Source organism: Microtus ochrogaster, chromosome 5 (assembly GCF_000317375.1).
Source record: "Microtus ochrogaster isolate Prairie Vole_2 chromosome 5, MicOch1.0, whole genome shotgun sequence".
NCBI classification, from domain to species: domain Eukaryota; kingdom Metazoa; phylum Chordata; class Mammalia; order Rodentia; family Cricetidae; genus Microtus; species Microtus ochrogaster.
This window is the reverse complement of record NC_022012.1, coordinates 39773744-39790002: the sequence shown is the minus strand read 5'-3', so window position 1 is coordinate 39790002 and position 16259 is coordinate 39773744. Positions and strand designations below refer to the sequence as shown.

The window sequence follows — 16259 nt, the reverse complement described above, 5'->3', positions numbered from 1 at the left end:
CTACAGAGAAACCCTGTCTCGAAAAACTAAAAAAAAAAAAAAAAAAAAATGGCTTCTAGCCAACAGCTCACTCCTGCCTCAGACTGCCCTGTACCTGCGTCCCATTCAGCTCCCTTCTGCTTTAGCAAAGCAGTCGACACACAGACTCCTTACTCTAGTTAAGCCTCTGCTTTCTTTGCTCTCCAGGCAGCAGCTGGTTGGTACCTGGGATCAAGTAGCGCTTACCCCAGATCAGGCCAGCTTTTGTTGTTTTTGTGGTTTTCTTTTCCAGGACAGGGTTTGTCTCTGTAACAGCCCTGGCCATCCTGGAACTCTGTAGACCAGACTGGCCTCAAACTCACAAAGATCCATCCACCTGCCTCTGCTTCAAGTGTTGGGATTAAAGGCGTGCGCCAGCACTGCCTAGCTCAGACCAGTTTGTTAAGAGACCCTGAAGGAATTGGGTCACCCCAAACTAAACTCATCTAGTGTACCCTTTCCTCTTTGGCCATGGCGTTCTTTTCTTTTGGTATCTAGTGCTTCCTATTAGGTGGGTCCGCCTGCCTTTGCCTCCCAAGTGCTGGGATTAAAGGCGTGCGCCACCACCACCATGATGGCTTTGAAACTTTACTCTGGTGCTTGGAGCGGAACCCAAGGCCTCTACCAGAGCTACATCCCCCAGCCCTGTGCTGGTTCCCGAAGCCTCTTTTGTTCATTCTCTGTAGAGCTCACCTGGAAAGCCCTTCCCCATAGCAGCTCTTAGCTACCCGATTCCCTCAGACAGTGAATCCTTCCTCTGGCTTAAGCTCAATTTCTGGTCCTTGAGTCATGCTGGGGGGAAGTGACAAGTCACCTCCTCTGTTCCCAGGCAAAACCTCCACAGGCCCTGAAAAGGAATTTTGGGGGGGGGGGAGTCACTGACCCTGAGGGGACATCCCAGCAAAAATAAATACAGTCATCCTGGCCACAGTGGGGTTCCAGTGGGGAGTGGCTTGGGCAACCACAGGCTGATAGAAGTCCCATCCTGGAGGTTGGAGAGCCTAGGAGCCTCTACTCTCTGGGTCAAAATGCTCTTGAGACTAAGGACTTAGCAGCCTTCCTCAGAACACCTGCCTCACCCTCCTAAGAACCAACAGGAACCAGTTTACCAACATCAGAGGATGCCTTCCACCCTCTGGGCTCTCCTGCTAGAATGTCACTCTGGAATGCAGAATACGGCTTGGCCTTTCCCAGTCACCACGGAGAGAGGGTGTACAGCAGAGACTTGAGTCATGGGGGCTTCTCTGGGAGAGCCCTTCCTGAATTTCAGCTACAATTTTCTACTTTGCTTTTTACTAGAAATGTCTAGAAATGCTCAGAGGACACCTTTCTCAGCACTCTCCTCCCCCAAATGAATCTATCTTTCTTTAGCCGGGAGGGCAGAGGAGCGCCTGTAGCCCAGCCCAGGAAGACCGCCGTTTCTGATGCTTTTCTCCCTTCCTCCTCTTCTCCCTCCGCGTATACACCTAACATCCCTCCTCCCTCCATGTCTACACCTAACATCCCTCCTCCCTCCATGTCTACACCTAACATCCCTCCTCTTCTCCCTCCCATGTCTACACCTAACATCCCTCCTCTTCTCCCTCCGCGTCTACACCTAATATCCCTCCTCTTCTCCCTCCGCGTCTACACCTAATATCTCATTCTTCTCCCTCCGCGTCTACACCTAATACTCCTCCTTTAATCGTCGTCGTCCTCTTTTCTCACTATTCTCTCAAAGAACAAGGTCATTTGGTGACTCTGGGGTGACTTCCATACAGGTTGAGTCCCAGCTCCCACCAGTTTCCAGATGCCCATGGCCAGCTGTTGCCAGGTTCACCCATAAGGACGGCTTTCCACCATCTCCAAGGCCATCAGCATGCTCAAGAGTCTAAGATGGAAATTACCCGAGTGCTGATCCTTGGGCTTGAGCTCCAGCAGTTCCTCCTAGCTGGGCACCTTCACAAACCCCCTCAATCTCTGTTGGCCCCAGTTTCCTTATCTCCCAAACACGCAGTCTCACACCTAGGCCTCATCATTAAGCCAGAAAAGTAACCACGGAAGCCAGGCACAGTGACCCCACCTATATCAATCTCAGGAGGCTGAGGCAAGAGGATTATTATTGCAAATTCCAGGTCAGCCATGGCAGTATAGTGAGTTCTAGTACAGCCTAGGGTATAAGGGTAAGGCACTGTCTCAACGTGCTCCCCTGGCCCCATAAAGGAAAGAAAATAACTATGTATGGAACTTGGTAAACCGTATCGGGTTTTAAGAGCTTGCCCCTTTGCTGTTCACCTGTACAAACAAGCTGAGAAGTTAGGGAAAAGGGACCAAGACCTTCCCTTGCCCTTCCTCTCAGCCCTTTACTCACAGGGACGGCACAGGGCTGGTTCAATTGCACTGTGACTGCTGGCATCCTGAGACCTTCCCTCCTTTCTCCCCTCACTGCCACCGCCCTCGCCAGGCTCTGGTCTCCAAACCAGATGCTCGTCTCTCACAGTACCCTATCCAAGCCCTCCTCCACACTGAAGCTGTTTTCCTGGAAGCAAAATTAGACACCACCATCTTCTCTCACAGGCCTATGAGGTCTGCCAGCTGCTTCCAGCACGAGGCCCCAACTCCACACAGCCCCACAGCATCCTTACAACTCCCGGCTTCTCACCACAGCTTGTGCACCTCTTCCTGAAGCGTCCCCTCCCACCTCTTTCCATAGAGCCGAGCAGCGAGCCTCTACCCTATCCAAAGTAGCTACTTTGCTCAGTGCGGTTCCTAGACTCACAGTTCTTGGATGACACTGTGTTTCTACACTTGTGTTTCCCGCCCAATTGTAAGCTCTCCTAGACAGGTGCTCAATAAATATCTATCATCCTGAGTTGACTGCCACCAAGTTTCCTTCCTAACAAATTAAATTCTTCCGGGTTAGAGGTCAACGATGCTCATCCTAGCACAGGGAGATACACCTTTTCATTTTTTTAAAAGTGAAAATGATGTGAGTTCGAGGCCAGCCTGGTCTACAGAGCTAGTTCCAGGACAGGAACCAAAAAGCTAGGAGAAACCCTGTCTCAAAAAAAAAAAAAAAAAAAACCAAAAAAAAAAAAAAAAAAAAGGTGAAAAAGAGGCAGGATAGGAAACGCGGAAAATTAACGAGGTGTGGTCCATGCCTGGGATCTCAGGTTCTCAAACTCTTCTAGCTGACTTTGTAAGAAGTATGTCTTTCTCAGTAGTACTGTCCTCATAGCTACATTAAAACACTTTCCTTCTATGCAGCTGAGAATAGCTATAGTTTCACTTCTGATTCTCCTGCCTCCACCTCACAAGTGCTGGGGGCACTAGTGTGCCCCACCCCTGTATATATTTAAAACCTTTCTTAATAATAAACCCCAGTTTTGGATTGAGGATGCAACTCATTTGGCAGAGTGCTCATCCAGCATGCGTGAATCCCTGGGTTTGACCCCAGCATCCTCTGCACCAGGTCTGTGGGTATACACTTATGAGCCTACTAGAGAGGTGGAAGCAAGGGGAGCAGAAATTCAAGATCACAGCTGGGCGGTGGTGGCGCACGCCTTTAATCCCAGCACTCAGGAGGCAGAGGCAGGCAGATCTCTGTGAGTTCGAGGCCAGCCTGGTCTGCAAGACCAGGACCGAAACCAAAAAAGCTACGGAAAAACCCTGTCTCGAAAAAAAAAAAAAAAAAAGAAATTCAAGTTCACCTTTATCTACATAATGAGCTTGAAGCCAGCCTAAGCTACATCAGTTGATAGTGGGGTCGAACCCAGGACCTCACACATGCTAGTGGACTAATTAGCCCACCCACACTTTCTCTCTCTCTCCGCCCCCCACCCTCTCTCTTTCGACAGGGTCTTGCCAAATCATCCAAACTGCCTTGAACTCACTTTGTAGGCCAGGTTAAGTCTTGAACTTGTGATCCTGCTGCCTGGTGAGATGGCTCAGTGGCTGAAGGCGCTTGCAGCCAAGCCTGACAAGCTGAGTTTGGCCTGGAACCCACATGGTGGAGCTGGCTCCTACAAGTTGTCCTCTGACCTCTACACACAGGTTGTTGTATGTGTACACACTAAATAAATAAATAATAGCCAGGCGGTGGTGGTGCACGCTTTTAATCCCAGCACTCGGGAGGCAGAGGCAGGTGGATCTCTGTGAGTTAGAGACCAACCTGGTCCACAAGAGCTAGTTCCAGGATAGTCTCCAAAGCTACAGAGAAACCCTGTCCCGAAAAACCAAAAAATTAATAATAAATAAATGTCAAAGAGAAAGACGATGAACTTCAAGTTGCATGGTGCTGGGGTGTGAACGCAGGGTCATGGGCATGCTAGGCTAGTGAGCTACCACTGAGCCACAACCCTAGTCCCAAAAGCTCGAAGCTTGATGAAGGAAACAAACAGTAAACAACGGTCAGGGAGACAGTCCAGAGAGGGAGGCTCTCGGCGGACTAGTCAAGACAATAGTATTGTAGGATGAACAAGGGGTGAGGCAAGGTCTCAGTTTACCGACCACCTGACCAATGACTTAACCTGCACAGCCCTAGTTCTTCTTCTGGGAGCTGTGAATAATGTAGAGTTTTTATATACATTGCAGAAACAAAGAACAAATACACAACAAAAAAGAATAAAGCCGGTATCGGTGGCACATGCCCTTAATTCCAGCATTCGGGAGGCAGATGCAGATGGATCTTTGTGAGGTCAGAATTTTGGGGGGGCAGTGTGTTTCTACATAGTAAATGCAGGTCAACCGGGGCTGCAGAGTGAGGCCCTGTCTCAAAACCAAGCAAAGCAACATACCAAAGTATACCAAAGTAAGAAGCTGGGTGTGGTGGCAGACACTTCGTGTCCCACCGCTCTGAAGGCTGGGGCAGAAGGCTCATGGGTTGTGCCTAGCCAGGGCTGTGTAGCAAGGTGGGAGACATGCAGCAAAGCAAACAGTCCAAGATATGCAGACTGGATAAAAACCAAACCAAACCAAACCCCCAAAACGTGCATGTTTCAAACCACATCCCCCTGCCTCCACCCTATTCCCCAACAGTCTTGTTTCCTTCAACATGCCACAGCAGAATCATGAAGTCAACCATGATGCCTTCTTCACCCTTCACATGACGTCACAGGCCCTGACATTCCTGGCCTCCTCTCTCTCTCATCACAGCCTCACGCTGTCTTCTCCACAGCACCTCATCCCTGAACTGTTGTGAGCTTCCTGCCTCCCGTAGCTCTATATTCCATTCTCCCTAAAATTCAGACATCTGTTTGCTTGCTTTAGACCATTTTCACTGCAGATGATTTCAATTTTCCCCTCAGAGCTCAAGTCCAAACCAGATAGCTTGACATTTAAGGCTTTTTGACATTTTGGCTCAGTTTTATTTACCTAAACTGATCTGGTCTCAGCATAAACCTGTAATACCAACTAGCTTGGCTTTCCCTTGTCTCCTGAACAAACACGCATAAGCTCAGACACACAACTCATTCTCTCGTTTATCTCTGGTCCCTCGTAGTCTGTGGGCCAGAGTGGGAAGCAGGCAAGAAGCAATTACAGTGTGTTGGGAGAGGTGCCAGCTCCTGACTGGGAACGGCCTCACTCCTTCCCATCCTCCAGGACCACACTCAGCACGCACCTACTCCGTGAAGTACCTTGGGGCAACTCTACCTTCAGCATCCACCTTTGTACCTCCATTGGTCAGTGCCTCTCAAGTTTAAGACACCTAGGAATTTTGCCTCTAAGGGTCTAGGGTGGGGTCATGAGAGTTTCCACCTTTAACCGGCTCTAAAGACAAGAATGTATAAACCTCCCAGCACTCGGGAGGCAGAGGCAGGCGTATCTCTGTGAGTTCGAGACCAGCCTGGTCTACAAGAGCTAGTTCCAGGACAGGCTCCAAAACCACAGAGAAACCCTATCTCGAAAAACCACAAAAAAAAAAAATGTATAAACCATCCCTTTTATCAAGGCTATGAATGACCCGGAAGGAGTACTTATATTTCACTTCCTTTCTGCAGAAGGTGTGTCATCCATCTCTTTGTAGACCAGTCCCCCAAGCATAGAAAGCACCCCTCAAAATTCCACATTTCCTTGTCCACGGAACTCTGCCCTCCTCACTCCCATTTCGGGCTTCTGATAGCCCCATCGGATAAGAAGAATGCTCATTCTTCCCACAGGCTGCCGAGGGAAGGAGCAAAATAGTCGCAGAGCAGAGGCTGGCTGGACTAGGGTCTGGGGCAGGTACAACTACACAGCGCCTCAACTCGGGGTTCCCGGGGCGGGTAGGGGCGGGTATGCAACCTCCAGCCCCCCTAATCCGGCTTCTAGTCAGGGGCAGGGAGGTACTGACCAGCTCCAGTCAATTACTCTCTGCCAAGGGCTGTGTAGGAGCACCTACACAGGACCAGGGAAATACAGCAACTGGTCGCGCAGTACCAAACGTAGTCAGCCTCAATGCCTGGTACAGGAGAAGCAGAGGTGGCTGGGCCAGTTAAGGAGAAGAAGGTAATGTTTATTGGAGGTCGCTCAACCCAGTACTTTCTTCTAGGCAGTTCCGCTAAGTGGTTTCATTCAATCCTCACAATTATCTTGCAAAGGAGATCTCATTTCCCACATTTTAAAGACAAGGCAATAGTCAATGAGAGGTTATATAAGTTGCCTAAGGCCACACAGCGATGAAAAGACAAAGCCATGGGTGGTGGGCAGAGACCAGGTTCCTCCCCTGCCTGACCACAAAGTCCTTGCTGGTTGTGTCACAGACACGTGCATTTGCACAGCACTAGAGTCCCAGGCCTCCTCACGTCCCCTTCCCTGACTGTTGCCTTCTGTTGGCTCAGAATGAATTCTAGCTCTGGCTTAGCGTCTGTACTCAAACTCTGTTCTACTTCTGGGAAGTTATGATACACAGCAAAGAGGAGGGGTGACTGGGGAAGACCAGAACTGCAGAACACCCAAAGCGAGCCTGAGTGTGGTGGACCCAATAAGACTGGCTCCTGCCGCGTAACAAGAAAGTAGGTGTTTGTGGTTCTTCCATATCCAACTGTTCAAGTTAAAGGAAGTATCATTGTCTCTTCCCTGACCCCCACAGACTCCCACCCTTCCACACCCTCCAGGGACTGGAGCCACTGAGAGTAGCTCAAAGAGACACACAGGATCAGATTCAAGGTGACACCTAGAAACGTACACAGAATCACACTGCCACCAGTACCCAGACTCGCCCACAGAGGCGGCAGATGCACTCAGAGGTCAGCCAGGAACCCCACATGGAAGGTAGCTGTCTCAAGCCCACACACCCAGTAGGCACAGGCAGAGGACACACCTCCACCAGCCACCTTGGAGGTACCTTGGCAACTGGGAAAAATCGGGATAGTGGAAAGTGTTTCCTCCATGGCTGCTTTCTCCTCTACCGCGGAGCCCTTCTCTTGCAGGAGAGTTCTGGCTTCTTTACGAGGTTATCATTCCTCAGACTCATTCAGTTCCCCTCTGGCCATGTTCTGAGGCACCAGTGGGGGAGGGGTTGGAGTGCCGAGAGTGGGGGTAGAAGAGTTGGAAGGGAGGGGGGGGAGGGGGAGCCAGAGTCTACCAGGACTTGGAGGCTACATGGATGTCAGCAGCGCTCTCACTTTGCTGGCTTGTGGCAGCCAGGACTGGGAGTTAGGAGCTGATTTATCCAACTGGTGCCAGGATTCTTGGGTTCTCAGAAGATGATGGTGGGGGCCTTAGAGTCCCCCAGAACACTAGAGAAGGGGAGAGTTGGGTGATGGGATATGAGAGACTCCAGCTTGGCCAGAGCCAGAGGGGTGCTGACACCTGTTAGTGTTCCTGTGCCTGGCCCTCCTTCCCCAGGGCCAGGTGCTACCATTGAAGTGTTTTTCTTCTGGGGAAGGTTGGAGCAGCGAGAGGACAGGAGTCAGCCCTGGGACGCCAGTGAAAGGAGTTGGGAAAGGGAAAAGACTACTCCTACACGACCCTGGAGGAACAGCTTGGGAAAGGGCCTGTCCTGCGGCACCCATCGAACAGGACATTTTAGCAGGGCAGCCTGCTGCATCTCTACCCTGTCACCCCTCTATCATTCAGGGAGGAGGGCTGCAAGGCCTGACCACCTTACCGTCTGTGGGGGGCTGCCCACGGTCATCTCCACATAGTAGCCCTGGCCGGACTTGCCCCTCAGGTTATCCACCATCTCCACAAAGCTGCCTCTCCGGCCAGGCTCCTCGGATTCCTCGTCAGTTTCCCGAGGCAGTCTCAGGCCCAGGGGTGGCCCTGCCAGGCCGCTGCGAAGGGGCAGCCGGATGCCGAGATGGGTGCCCTGGGCAGGTAGCATTCCCGAGCCCATCCATAGTAGGAGCCAGCGCAACGCCGGGGCCATGGTGAGCCCGGGCCTTGTGGCTCCGGTTGGCGACGGTCCCTGTTGTCTACCCCTATGTCTGGGTGGTGGTGGCTTCTCTCTCTCAGGAAAGCGGCCTTGGAGGCATCAGGACTGCATAGCCCGTAGGCCCCTCACTCAGATCCCGGTCCAGGCGGCGGGGAGCGGGCAGGAGAAATCCGCAGCGCACTAGAGGAGAGAACCGTAGCTTACTACATCTTGACGGCGGCCGCCAGCTTCAGCGGGGAGCTCGGGCCCCTCGGGGGGCTGGGAGGGGCGGGCATGGCGATTTGAGCCCGCAGCTTTCAGGGTCTTCCAGGCGGGGTCAGCAGCGAGAGGACGGACAGGGTTTCCCGGCTCCTGCGGCCGCGTCGGCTGCTCAGGCCACCATAATCCAGCTCCCGGTTTCCAGCACCCAGGAAGGCTGGGGAGGCGGAAAGACTTGTGGCGGTGGCTGTCAAAGCCAAAGGGTTTTTGCTTTTCCCTGGGATCGCTGGGAAGTGTAGTCTTCCCATGGCAGATAGCCCAGCTTCCGGGGCTGAGAGGGGTCTGGGATGCCCCCTGCCGAGATGGAGTTCACTCTGCAGGATCCTGGTGGGAGCGGGTTCCCAAAGCGCTGGCAGAGCAAGAAGAAACCAGTATTACACCTCTCATCTGCTAGTCCTTCTTTAATTATTTTATTGTTAGGAGCCAATTTTCTCCTAAAATCATTGCAGAAACCATCACCCTAGGGGAGTCTGCAGAGAACCTCACACCCCTAATTGTGTTAGGAATCGTTCTATTGACAGAGCCTACCCCACATCCAAATTGGCTGTTAATGGAGAGCTATCTGTTAGCAGAACCCACTTCACATTCCAAACTACCTAGGGAACTAGGTGTGGCAACTTGTGACTTCTTGGCCTACAGTGACCTGACTGAAGGTAACCTCCTTGCTACGTGACCAACGTGAACCACGTGGCAAGAGCTCAGACCCCTGTGCCCATCCCCCAACTCCTTACCATATATAAAGCTATACCCCATCTCTAATAAACGGAGGCTCTGACAAATATAGCATGGCCTTCTTCTTCTTCTCTCCTAGCCCATTTATCTTACAGATAGTGCCTCTCCGGGACCCTGGAATAACTGACCTGCCAGACGGTTACCAACCCTAGACTGGTGACCCGTCAAGGCAATTACATTTTATTAATTAATTAATTCATTCATTTTTTTATTTCCTTCCTTTTTTTTTTTTTTGGATACAGGGTCCTATAAACACACCATTCAGTGTAGGCTAACCCTGTCTTTGATGCAATCCTATCTCAGCCTCCCGAATCAGCATTGACTGAGTTCCCTCTGTATGCCAGGCACCAGGCACGTTGCCTGGCATAGGGCAGAAAAAAGATACACAGATCCCAAAAGATTCTGTCAGGGAGAACTGTGATTTTTGCACAGTGTGGTGTTAAGAATTTGGGGTATAACACTGTTGGGACACATGCCTTTAACCTGCGCAAAGGCAGGAGAATTTGCTGATTAAAGAGCAGTTTGGTCTGTGTAGTTAGTTCCAAGATATCCAAGACTACACAGAGAAACCTGCCCCAAAAAAACAAACATACCAGGGTGGTGGGGGTACATGCCTTAAATTCCACACTCAGAGGCTGAGGCAAAAGGATCTCTGTGAGTCTAGTCTACAAGTGAGTTCCAGGACAGCCAGAGCTATATAGAGAAATCCTGTATTGGAAAACAAACAAACAAACAAACAAAAAACCCAAACCAAAGCAAACCAAAACAAAAAACGAAAAAGAAAAACAAAAAAATAGAATATATATATGGGGACTGACTACAGAAGAGGTGGCATTTAATCTAAACCTTAAAATTGGAAGCATTTTCAGAAGCAGAGATTGGAGGCGCAAGATTAAGGGCATGAGGGCCGGGCGGTGGTGGCGCACGCCTTTAATCCCAGCACTTGGGCTATCCAGCACTCTGGCCTTCATGGGCACCTTTATTCACTTGTACAAACCCACAAACAGACCACACACATGCACATAATTAAAAAGAAAACTTAAAAGAAGGGCATGGTGATGCTCTCTTTTAATCCCAACACTCGAGGAGGAGGCAGAGGCAGGTGGATCTCTGTGAGTTCCAGGCCAGCCTGGTCTACAGAGTGAGTTCCAGGACAGCCAGGGCAATCAAAAATCAAAAATCAAAAAATAACAAAACAGAACTCCTAGCCTAACCCAACCAATCAACCAAGGAAAATCCCAATAATATTTAAGTGTCACGTAGTTTACCCCTTTCTTCCTCCTCTTTCCTCTCCCCTCCCTTCCTTTATTACTGGTAATATATTGGTGAAGGTTAGACTGTAATCCCCCTCCCCTCGACAAGATTTCTTTATGTAACACCCCAGGCTGTCCTGGAACTTACTTTGTAGACTAGGCTAGCCTAGAACTCATAGAGATCTGCCTGCCTCAGCCTGCCTTCCCGCCATCCCATCAACCCCTCATCCCCTACTGGGATTAAAGGCAAGTGCCACCACCATTCAGCTTTAGACGATAAATTAAAAAAAATATTTTGGTAGTAATTTGGTGACATCTGTTCAAATAAAAAAAAAATCAGCTGGTCCTGCAATCCCAGCTCCCGTTCCCACAAAAAAAAAAAAATAAAATAAAATAAAAAGTGGGAAAGAGGCTGGAGAGATTGGAGAGATGATTCAGCATGGTTAAGGGTGGATATTCTTTGGGTAGTAAGACGCACACCTTTAAACCCAGCATTTGGGAGACAAAGGCACGTGGATCTCTGAGTTCGAGACCAGGCTGGTGTACAGAGTGAGTTCCAGGACAGCTAGGGCTACAGAGAGAAACCCTCTGGGGATGGGGGGGGGGTGCATATGGCTCTTGGTGTGGTGGTACATACCTATTTTTTTTTCTGGTTTTTCGAGACAAGGTTTCTTTGTGTCCTAGAACTCGCTCTGTAGACCAGGCAGGTCTCGTACTCACAGACATCTGCCTGTCTCTGCCTCTCAAGCGCTTGGGATTAAAGGTAGTGTCACCACCGCCTAGTAGTGGCACCTACCTTTAATCCCAGAATGTGGAGGCAAGCAGACATGTTTAAATTTTATGTCAGCCGTGTTTACATATCGAGTTCTAGGCCAGTTAGGAACATATAGTGAGACCCTGCTTAAAATAAACAAAGAAATGGAAAAAAAGGACCTGGTTATTCTTTTTTTTTTTCTTGTTTTTTCGAGACAGGGTTTCTCTGTGGTTTTGGAGCCTGTCCTGGAACTAGCTCTCTGTAGACCAGGCAGGTCTCGAACTCACAGAGATCCACCTGCCTCTGCCTCCCAAGTGCTGGGATTAAAGGCGTGCGCCGCCACCGCCCGGCCGGCCCCGGTTATTCTTTTTTTTTTTTAATTAAATATTTATTTATTATGTACACAGTGTTCAGCCTCCATGTATGCCTGCACACCAGAAGAGGGCACCAGATCTCATTACAGATGGTTGTGAGCCACCATGTGGTTGCTGGGAATTGAACTCAGGACCTCCGGTAGAGCAGTCAGTGCTCTTAACCTCTGAGCCATCTCTCCAGCCCAAGGACCAGGTTATTCTTGCAAAGGACTCAGTGCCCAGCATTCACTTCAGACAACTGACTCTGACCTCAGGTTCTGAGAATATGACGCTTATGACCTCTGAGGGCGCCTGAAATCACATGCAAAAAAATAATTTTTTTCTTTTGGATTTTTCAAGACAGGGTTTCTCTGTGTAGCCCTAGCTGTCCTGGAACTAACTCTGTAGACCAGGTTGGCCTCAGACTCACAGAGATCCATCTACCTGCCTCTGCCTCCTGAATGTTGGGATTAAAGATGTGTGTCGCCACCACCCTAGAAAAACGTTTTAAAGAACAACAGTTAGGAGGGCTTTTGGTGTACCTCAGGCTGGCCTGGAACATAACTTTTCTTTCTTCTTATTTATTTATTTATTTATTTATTTATTTATTTATTTATTTATTTTATCAAAAACACTTTATTTAAATCAAACAGATAAATGATACATAGCATAATAGGCATTCAACACACATATAGAACCATAGCACTAAGAAGGCCAGAGTATGACCTGAACGCAGGGCCTACCTAGGCTACATTTGTAAACACTAGGCCAATATAGAGATATATTTATGCAATTATTTAGTATATCATAAAAACTTAGTCAATTAAATGAGGGAAGTACCTGAGGAATTGGTAACTGTTGCCCAAATTCCAGTCAACACATCAGTTTCTAGCCTTCAAGGGACAAAGGAGAGTCAGAAAATGTTTGGCCATCATGGTAACAAGAGTTGGAACCACTGTCAAAGAAAGCAAACGGATCCAGATGGGCTGATGGCGAGCACCTGTAACCCTACACTCTGGGAACAGGACTGAGGAGTTCCAGGAGTCTCAGGACAGCACTTTTCATATAAAAAAACTAAAGAAATAAAAGCTCAGGGGGCTGGAGAGATGGCTCAGAGGTTAAGAGCATTGCCTGCTCTTCCAAAGGTCCTGAGTTCAATTCCCAGCAACCACATGGTGGCTCACAACCATCTGTAAAGAGGTCTGGTGCCCTCTTCTGGCCTGCAGATATGCACACAGAATATTGTATACATAATAAATAAATAAATAAATAAATAAATAAATAAATATTAAAAAAAAGAAATAAAAGCTCAGCCAGGACACATTAACTTGGCAGTGGAACTAACTTCTATTGCTCCAGTGAGCTGCTGAACTTGGCAAACCAACCCCAGGATATGACCTGCAGTCCCTTAGGAAACAGAAGCAACCATTACCCCAACACCACACATACAGGAATGCCATGGTTCTTGTATTTGAGTGTTTTGCCTGCAGGTGTGTCTGTGCACCATATGTGTGCTTGGTGCCAGTGGAGGCCAGAAGAGAGTGCCAGATCCTCTGGAACTGGAGTTACAGCCCGCTGAGTACTGCCACGGGGATGCTGGGAATCAAGCTCTGGTCCTCTGAAAGCGCAGTGTGGGTAACCGCTGAACTCTCTCTCCAGCATATACCCCAAGTTCGGGTACAGGATGCTATGAGCAATGTTTAGTTAGGTCTGTGGTGATTGATTGTCTGACAACCTTGGGCATCCCTTCCAAGTCTGGTCTGTTGGTCCCTTGGGGACATTTTTAAAGATGGTGATGAGGAGGACTGGGATGTTTTTCATCTGTGGTGAGAATAAAGGTAGGAGGGCAGCAGAAAGATTTGAAGTTAAACATGGGAAACACCTCCTGCTGTCTGGATTCATGGTAACAACATCCTCAAGTTCCTCCTTGTAGGATTAGCCTCTAGTGGCAAGGGACTAGTTTTGAAAGTTAGCAGTAGGGATGGAGAAGTGGACCAAGATTTGGTTCCTAGCACCCACAAGGTGGCGCACAATGCCTTATAACTCCAGTTCCAGAGGCTACAAGGCCCTCTTCTGGCCTCAGAGGGGAACCAGGCCTCCTGCACCACCAGAGGTACAGACACATGTAGACCAATCACTTATTAATATTCTCTCTCTCTCTCTCTCTCTCTCTCTCTCTCTCTCTCTCTCTCTCTCTCCTCCCTCCCTCCCTCCCTCTCTCTCTCTCCCCTCTGCCAGCCTCTGTATCCTGAGTGCTCTGCCTAAATGCTTGTGTTACCAGGCCCTCAGGCCCGGCACAACCATACACATTAGAAGGAAAGAGTAACCAGCTCTTTTAACACCAAACCATCTCTCCAGTCCATTCATAGTCAGTGGGGTGACTATTGGTAATCACTGTTGTTCACCTAATTCTGCTCACACTTTATAAAAAGATGGTCTTTAAATGATGGATAATTCACATTGCTATTAGTATTATGAATGCTCCCTTTCTACCGCGGAAAAAATTCTCTTATCTACTTTCAGATCTCTGAATGTCGATTTAACCCCTTGGTGATGGTGGTGGGATCATCCACTATCTTGAACTAAAACTTCCATGAAGCAACGGGCAAAACCTCCGTGAGCTGACGGGACATCCAACCAATCCAATGTCAGGGCTCTTAGTCAGCGACCTATTGGCTCTTTGTAGAGGCGGGACTCTCAGTTGCTAGGCTGGTGCCTTTCCGGAAGTGGTTGCTGGTCGCTGCAGGGCAACACCCCGGCGTCCCTGGAAGCGGGGAGCCGGACACCCCGGCGTCCCTGGAAGTGGGGGGCCGGGGTGGTGCTGGGGAGGCGGCGCAGAGCCATCGCCCAGGGAACCCCGGGTTGGGGACAGGTGAGACCTTCTCGGAGCCTGGGTTGGTGGCTTGGCGGGCAAGGAGTTTGCAGGGAGCTGAGGCGCTGCGAGGTGTTGATGCGCGGGAACTGAGGTGGGAGAGGAGAGCCCTCGGGCGTGCGCGGCCTGGCTTTCTAACCTCTCCTGAAAATACCCCCCGCACTCCAACCCTGCTCCTCCTCTTGTAACCCACAACTGGGCTATTCCAAACTCAGTCAAGCTCTTGGCATCTTTTGGCCAGATGGGCAAGAGGCGAAGTTTTGGGTTTTCTTTGCACTGATTTAGGAATCTCCTCCCGAAACCGCTGTCCTCTTCTTGGCCTCGGTGACATGCTCCCGTGCGTGTGCCAGCTCAGCCCTCTGCAGGCCCCTGCTTGCTTCTCATAGGACTTCAGCTTTGGGGATTGATTGCACCCAGAGCTTCAGTTACCGGCTGCTCAGCGAAGTACTTGCTGCCCGGCCTGATACCTCCTTCTCGAGCTTAGATCTGTTTATGGATCGTCTCCAACCTTCTCTGGACTCCATATCAATCTGTCGCGTGTTTCTTGTTCTCAGTGGAGAGCTTTTCCAGTTATTTAGGCCAGTCTACGTTGGGAATTCATTCTAGTGTCGGCAGCACGCAACTGTTTGTCATGTCTCGGATTCTAGGCAGTCTGCTGTGGGGTTGCTTCATGGCGAAGGCCTAAAATCACAACGCACTGGCTGAAATCCTCTTTGCTTTCTCTCTTCTCTCCCTTCACCTAGACCGCAAGATCTGCGTTCTCCTGTACTCCGGATTGGTCCCTTCTTTTCGTTTAGGTAGCCACTGATGGTTCATAATTTCTCGGTTGTGCCTCTGTTCTTGTCCCTCTCTGATTAGTTCCTTTGCAGCCATCAGACACCTTTCTCGACTGTAAATCTCATCACTTCGGCCTCCTTTATGAAATTCTTCTGACAGCCCTTTATGAAGCCCTGCATATAGTTTCAGCCCTCCCAAGCCCGGCTGTCGGAGCTGCTCCTTGCCTTCCATTCTAGCAGTCTATTTCAAAAGTGGGGAGGCTGGGCGTCGGTGGCCCCTAGTCTCCACCCCTTCCCACCAAGCCCCTTTGCCCTTGTTCTCGGTGTTCCTTCTTTAAATTCCCTTGCTTTGGGGGCTGGTGAGCTCAGATGGTAGAGTTTTCTCTGTAAGCATCTCTTGTGAAAGCCAGGCATGGTGGTTCATGCTGTAACCTCAGTGCTAGAGATATAGAGACCGGTGGATCCCTGGCACTGGAGTTACAAGTGGTTGTGAGCTGAGAACTGGTTGTAGGTCCTTTGGAAGGGCACCAACTGCCCTTAACTGCTGAGCCATCTCGGCAGCGCCAGCCCCTCTGATTTTATTCCTTCTCTTCTGGCCTCCTTTTTCAGTCTGTTCTGGAAACGTGCAGTTCTCTTTGACAGAGGCCGGATCTTCGGGGCATGGCTTTGCCCTTTCCCTCCTCCCCAGCAACATCTCTGTTACTTTCCTGCTCGGACACAGAGCTTGTATGTGTGCTGCTGCTACTATGTTAGAACTTGTTTCCTTCTGTCAGTAAATACCCGTTCTTCCTCCAGGTCTCAGTGTCGGCACCATTAATCAGGCTCCGGCTCAGGCTCATATCTTAATTCATATGAAATAATACTCTTTTATGTTTTCTGTGTGTGTGTGTGTGTGTGTGTGTGTGTGT

The 16259-nt window shown here is 49.7% G+C and overlaps 2 protein-coding genes across 2 annotated transcripts in view; one reads left to right on the top strand and one right to left on the bottom strand.

Annotated features, from left to right (window-relative positions):
* The window catches only part of Bace1 (beta-secretase 1), a 25109-nt gene extending 16307 nt beyond the window's left edge, over nt 1-8802 (bottom strand). Inside the window, exon 1 of the mRNA XM_005347235.2 lies at nt 8087-8802. Within this exon, the coding sequence (XP_005347292.1) occupies nt 8087-8347 (261 nt within the window). The 5' untranslated portion in view covers nt 8348-8802. The remainder of the gene's footprint in view (nt 1-8086) is intronic.
* Nucleotides 8803-14451: 5649 nt separating this feature from the next.
* Nucleotides 14452-16259, top strand: part of Cep164 (centrosomal protein 164) — a 71089-nt gene continuing 69281 nt past the window's right edge. The window contains exon 1 of the mRNA XM_013346295.2: nt 14452-14575. The gene's annotated coding sequence lies outside the window, so the exon portion shown is untranslated. The remainder of the gene's footprint in view (nt 14576-16259) is intronic.